This window comes from Oncorhynchus keta, chromosome 8, assembly GCF_023373465.1.
Source record: "Oncorhynchus keta strain PuntledgeMale-10-30-2019 chromosome 8, Oket_V2, whole genome shotgun sequence".
In the NCBI taxonomy this organism is placed as follows: domain Eukaryota; kingdom Metazoa; phylum Chordata; class Actinopteri; order Salmoniformes; family Salmonidae; genus Oncorhynchus; species Oncorhynchus keta.
Genome location: NC_068428.1, coordinates 20,766,718 through 20,773,666, shown reverse-complemented (window position 1 = coordinate 20,773,666; position 6,949 = coordinate 20,766,718). Strand labels below are relative to the sequence as shown.

At 43.4% G+C, this 6,949-nt stretch overlaps 1 protein-coding gene across 2 annotated transcripts in view; it reads right to left on the bottom strand.

Moving 5' to 3' along the window:
• Positions 1-569: 569 nt before the first annotated feature.
• Positions 570-6,949, bottom strand: part of LOC118386611 (estrogen-related receptor gamma-like) — a 47,073-nt gene continuing 40,693 nt past the window's right edge. For both annotated transcript variants that reach the window (XM_052523812.1, XM_052523811.1), the window contains exons 7-8: positions 2,242-2,511; positions 570-2,082 (exon numbers count right to left, since the gene is read on the bottom strand). In XM_052523812.1, the coding sequence (XP_052379772.1) occupies positions 1,838-2,082; positions 2,242-2,511 (515 nt within the window). In that variant the 3' untranslated portion in view covers positions 570-1,837. The remainder of the gene's footprint in view (positions 2,083-2,241; positions 2,512-6,949) is intronic.

The following is a 6,949-nucleotide window of genomic DNA, read 5'->3' as shown; positions in this document are numbered from 1 at the left end:
CTCCATTCCTTCACTATATCCCTCTTACCTTCCCTCCTTTCATTTCCCCTCTTTTTATCAGCAGCCCTGTTTATACATGTTGCTAACATGGGTCCTTTGTCACGATCTTGTGACCCTGATTGTACCCATATTTCCGGAAATGTGTCTACACATGGTATTAAAATGTCTGTTATCCGTCCAATGTGTCTGCATTTTGATCACATTTCCTGGCACCTTCCTTTATGCAAATGACTTCAAAGCTATTCTTTCAAAATATTTTTGTTTATTGTAAGACACATATTGATGTAATCAGTCAATGGTTTCTCTGTCCAGATCCGTCTATACTTGTAAGATGTCCAGACAATGCATGTCTGACTACCTCCAGAGGTGGGCAGGATGATCTGATCACAATGTGTCTTTTGATTGTCTACACCCATCTAAAAATGTGGCACAATCAGAATGTGGACAAGATCAGGACAAAGGACGCAAGTTCGAACCAGGTTTAAACGAGGCTTGTGAGGATCTCCCCCTCCCAGCAGTCTGACAGGGAATTATGAATGTGTCATAAACCTAGAATAGGATGAAGACTCTTTCAAACTTGAAGCATCTTTATTGCCCTAGAATCCTGAGAATGGTAGTAGTAGTAGTAGTAGTAGTAGTAGCGTACATCTCATCTGAACATGGGTTACATCTCTGTTGGCGCTGGACTTTATATAGGCCTACAGAATACATACATTTACATCCCCTCCACACAGTATTGCTGGATCACACTTTATAACATACTTTGTCACAAAAATATACAGATTATTCCATTACAGTGCACAGATGGAGCAAATAATGGACTTCTGAGATAAATGCATGACAGTTGTCAGTAGTAACATTCCTACCAATTTAGTTTCCCTTCATTTGAACATTTATGATTTTCAGACATTTCTAGTTCCTGGAACAGAAACACACAGAGACATATTTGAAATACCATCACCAGATCTTCATCATAAGAAAGAAAAGCAGTGTTTTGCACAATTCTGTAATCTACAACTCAATGCAAAAAATACAATGTTTCAATGCACTGTACATTATTATATTGCCTTAGATGCTATGTTATAGTACAGGTATCAGTGCCATGAGTTTAGTTGTGAAGCTAGTACAAAATGTTTTATTTACTTATTAAAACAAAAGTACTTAAAAATCTTACGAAAATGATCTATATTTGTTCCTCTTATTTTCCATTAATGCCACACTGGTAAATAAAAAACAAAACAACAAAATAATCAAGCCAACAATAAATACATCTCATTTTCAATTTCTCCCCTCACCTTCATAATCTGTGGGTCAAATTTACTTCATGTCTTTCCCTGAAAATATTTCAGTAATATCAAGTGACCCTAACTTCTGCTAGTTATGTGTCTTACGGGACACCATTCTATATTGTGACCATTTGCCGCATTGTTTAACTGTGTATCCCACACCATTCTTTGGCAAGACTGTCCACAGTTCTTTTTATTTAAAAAAAGAAGAGTTATTAAAGCACTACAATGCAAGATGAACAGGCTTAGAGCTGGTTTCACACAAATAATAATCCTAGAGGATCTTCAAGTTTTGTGTCTTTCTTCCTTTTCATTAGCAATGTTTACGTACATATCAATAACTACCATCAAAATCCCTTGGAAGGTAGTTATCCCTGTCACTGAGGTGATGTCAGTCCTTCCTCCTCTCCTTTCTTCTCCTCTCCTCTCCTCCTGAGTTTGTGAGCAGGGCTGTGTTAGCCTTGTCAAGTACCACTCCCTGCATTAATTTTGACCTTTATGACATCACTACCCTATCCTTCCTTTATGTGATCCTAGTCCCACATGGCTGGTCAGGCCTTGGCTTCCAGCAGTTCCAGGAACAGCTTGTGCATGGGCACACGGCCTTCTTGCTTGATGCTGCAGAAGTGCTGGACGGCCCTGGCAGCCGTCTGCCGGAGCAGGGGCAGGGTCATGATGATCTTGCCTGCCCGCCGAGGGTCCTCTGTGTGCTGGGCACTCTCATAGTCCTGCAGGGCCCCATGGAGTACATCCTGGAGCCTCTGGACTGCCTCCACGTCCTCTATCTGCATGGAGTCTGTGGAGAGGTAGGGTTAAGATGGAAAGGGAGAGGTAGGGTTATTTGTTGACATATACTGTATGCAGAGATTGAACGCAAGAAAAGCCAAATAGCTATTGGAAAAGACATGCCTGACTCAACGTAAATTATACCAACATCAACAGTGAAGTTCCATACCTGAGTTAGCCAACGCAATGGCCTTGACAATAACAAATTCCTCTTTTTCTATTCTCATGGCTTTGTATTTCTTCACCAGCTGCAGTATGGCATTGTTTAGGTCCAGTACACCTGCCAGTTTGGACTGCTCCTCATCCATGATGTAGTCCTCAGCATACACCAGCTTATCCTCCAAGGCCAGCGAGCGAAACACCACGCGCAGGATCAGAATCTCCATCCAACCGCTCTGCAGTAGACTCATCTGGTCTGCCAGCGAGAGTGAGGGGAAACCTGTAGAAAGAGGGATGGAGAAAAGGGAGAAATTGAGAGGTAAGAGCTAGCTAGGTCAAATTAGGGGTAAAGAGAGAAAGGGAAATGAAGACATATCTTAATTGAAAAGATACAAATGAAAAATACAAAGGTTTCAAAAACATCTGCACAATGTAATTGTGATGGTTTCAGTCAGAATGGCTGGACCTATTGGAGATATTAGACCAAGGTCAACCGAAGGGTTACTGGCCGAGGGGTCAGTTGGGGTAGAGGGACAGAGGCAGGAGGTGTAGAGCATTTTAATAGTGAAAGTCCTAAGTTGTCCATCCAATAAAGACACCCCGTTTGAGCGACAAATACACCCCCATGTGAGCATGATTAGATCCACACACTCTATAGTCTCCTCACACACACCCACACAGCATAATACATTTAAAACAACTTTGATTACTTTACAGAATGAAGGAGGGGGAGGCTTTTATTTTTGACACCATCAGTGATTCTTATCAGAGTCCGTGTACTTTTACAATCACCACGGTGACGCCTGTGGCTCCCGCCCCTCTCTTATCTCTCCCAGATTGATTGGAACGCCGTCTGTGGACTCTTTCATTGGTCGATAGGGATCTGCTTTCCAGTATGGAACGATTGATCAGTAGAGGAGGGAGAAGCATTGTGTAAACCTGTGTCTTTGTCTTTGAGGACACCTCTATATGGTCACACACAATGGGACGCACACTGTAAAGGAGCATCAGCAACATCTTCTGTCCCACAGAGACAAGACAATGCCAGCAGAGACAAACAAAGAGTTCCTCTTTTTAACCATGGGATGGCATTCTCAAAGCTGTTGTAAGGGTTGCGGGTATGTGGAGATCTTGGGACAATGATATGCTCACAGGCTTCTGTTTGAGAGGGTTATCTGGGCTTGAAGGGTTCAGCTGAGCCCCTACAGACACGCAGACATACTTACCTCACAGCCAACTTACGGCAGGCTAAAAAAGGCCAAAGCGTGGGGTGAGAGAGGGTCTTAAGCCAGCTCATCTTCTCCTAGCCTGGCCCTCAGACAGAATCAATGTCAGTCTTCATGACAGAACCAGACAGGGGAGGGGAGGGGGGGACTCACCTCCCCCTGGGCAGTAGCAAATACAGCCTGGGCCCCTCTGCCAGGACACTGGTTCCTCCAGCCATGGGCTGTAGCCTGCCACTCACACAGAGCTGATGTGACACCACCATTACGGTGCTACAATTAGTGTAGAGCTGAGAGTACTTTCCCTCTGTCCCTCCTCTCTTTGTCCTTTTCTACTGTATCTCTCTCTCCCTCTCACAACATCTATCGCAATCTCTCTCTCAATTACTATCATCCCACTCTCTCAGTTTCTCTTTCAGTCTCTCTCCTTCTCTGTCACCCCCTGAGGTGGGTCCCTGGTGTGTCTGCTCTGGTTGTTTCTCATGACTGCTCCACTTCCCCAGACAGGAAAACACTCCACTGGCAAAGGGCTACAAATACATACAAACATATGACTGACTGTGTTTGACTCCCACTCTGACAGTAAACACTGGTGACAAACAGAGAAGAAGAGGTCCAAGGCAGCCAATAGGGGAACGATTTGTTGCTCTTCCTCCTTTCTTTGAGAACAATGAAAGTGCTGATCAGGAAAGTCTGCACACACACACCTGCTTAGGTAGCTTGTTGTGTAAGCATTACTGGACAAAAATCAACAAAAATACAGGTGTTTCCCGAGTGATGTTTTGGGTGTGAACAGGACATTAACTGCTGATAGAGGAGAGAGACGTTCATCTGAGTGAGAGAGAGACAAAGCTTGGGGAAAGAGAGAGAGGTGAAAAAGATACTGGGTATATGGTCATATCTACCATCACTGCTATCTACTTGGCTGCCATATTTTTGTGGAAAGCCATTAGATTCCTTAAAGTTTGTGTACCCTGACAAATTATGTAACAACATTTATGTAAGGAAATTCAACAGGAAATATAAAATACAATTAAAGTTTATGAAACGAAATCTCACGTTGTTTGGTTAAACGAGGCAGGACAATTATACAGTTAGATATCTAATCCTGTCTGTCACAATGGGTGAAGTTGTGGGAGGGACTAGTTATCCCAGTTAGCCCAGATCAACACAGCTGGCCCACACCCAAGGGCTTTTCCAAAACAAAGACTTCCCAGAGAGAGAGTGACAGAGACAGGGCTGTCACAAGCTCAACCATGTATCCACAACAGGTTGGAATGCAAACTCAACAGAGGGGGGCGAAGAAAGATGGCGTCTTCCTCTTTATCGCCACCATTAGCGTGTGTCCGGTGATCCATATGTGTTGTCACTACACAACTAAACCCTGGCTTGCTTAAACAGCTTATTTAGCTTCCTATGCCCCCCATCCAGGAGAGCACTAATTAGGAGGAGTCCTCCCTACACACTCCTCTTAGTGGCAGGGAGGAAGGAGGGAAACATTTAGAGTACTAATACTTTCAGGTAGTACTAGGCTCTGGCACATGGTCAAGTGACCAATGGCGGAGAAAATACCCCCCACGCCAAAAAAGAAATAAAAACAATATTATTATATTGTCGGGCTCCCCAGATAGCATATGAACTCGTCATTACACTGAACAAAAATATAAATGCAACATGCAGCAATTTCAAATATTTTACTGTGTTACAGTTCATATCAGTCCATTTAAATAAATGTATTAGGCCATAATCTATGGATTCTACATGACTGGGAATACAGATCTGCATCTGTTTGTCACAGATACCTTGTATCAGACAACCAGTCAGTATCTGGTGTGACCACCATTTGCCTCAGGCAGCACGACACTCCTTTATATAGAGTTGATCAGGCTGTTGATTGTGGCCTGTGGAAAGTTGTCCCATTCCTCTTCAATGGCTATGCGAAGTTGCTGGATATTGGCGAGAACTGGAAGACGCTGTACACATCGATCCGGAGCATCCCAAACATGCTCAATGGGTGACATGTCTGATGAGGCCATGGAAGAACTGGGACATTTTTCGCTTCCAGAAGTTGTGTAGAGATTCTTGCGACATGGGGCCATACATTATCATGCTGAAACACGAGGTGATTGCAGTGGATGGATGGCATCTCTGTGCATGCGAATTGCCATCGATAAAATTAAATTGTTTGTGGTCCGTAGCTTATGCCTGCCCATACCATAACCTCACCGCCACCATGGGGCACTCTGTTCACAATGTTGACATCAGCAAACCGCTCGCCCACACGACGGTACAGTTGAAACAGGGAATCATCCGTGAAGAGCACACTTCTCCAGCATGCCAGTGGCCATCGAAGGTGAGCATTTGCCCACTGAAATTGGTTATGACGCCGAACTGCAGTTAGGTGAAGACCCTGGTGAGGCCAACGAGCATGCAGAGGAGCTTCCTTGAGACGGTTTCTGACAGTTTGTGCAGAAATTCTTCACCTGTCCGAGTGTGGAGGTCCTGGGCTGGCATGTGAAGCCGGATGTGGAGGTCCTGGGCTGGCATGTGAAGCCGGATGTGGAGGTCCTGGGTTGGCATGGTTGCACGTGGTCTGCGATTGTGAAATGACGTTGGAGGCAGCTTATGGTAGAGACATTGAATTCTCTGGCAACAGCTCTGGTTGACATTCCTGCAGTCAGCATGCCAATTGCAAGCTCCCTCAAAACTTGAGACATCTGTGGCATTGTGTTGTGGACAAAACTGCACATTTTAGTGGCCTTTTATTGTCCCCAGCACAAGGTGCACCTGTGTAATGATCATGCTGTTTAAGCAGCTTCTTGATATGCCACACCTGTCAGGTGGATGGATTATCTTGGCGAATAAGAATTGCTCTCTAATAGGGATGTAAACACATTTGTGCACAACATTTAAGGGAAATATGTTTTTTGTGCGTATAGAACATTTCTGAGATCTTTTATTTCAATTTATGAAACATGGGACCAACACTTTTGTGTTATATTTTTGTTTTTCTCAGTCTAATGGCAAAATGTGTAGAATAGCAAGAAATTAGCTCAGGGATTATTTGAGTTTAACATTTAAATTTAGGGGAAATTTATAATGGAGAGATTTATATTGTTCATTTCCATGTGAGCTCTATGCCGGGAAATGCCATTGTCCAGAGCAAAGGATGCACATTTCAAACTCTTCAAAAAACAATATGACTGAATGTATGTAGTTTCTTTCTGTGACTTTAAATAATATTTATTTTGTGATTCCTAAAAGATGTGTACGGAGATGTGGTGTACTCCGTCAGATTTGTCTAAAATCCTAAATGAATCAGGAATGAGCAGGGTCAGCGATACCCTTAAGGACCCCTTATTCATGTCCTCATTACATGTAGTGCAACAGGACCACTCATGCATGGTCTGTAAAGTTCTCTACTTTTGATAGATTTAAACAAACAATATTTGAATCACCATGGTCACAACTATAAACAGTCAACTCCATCTGCCT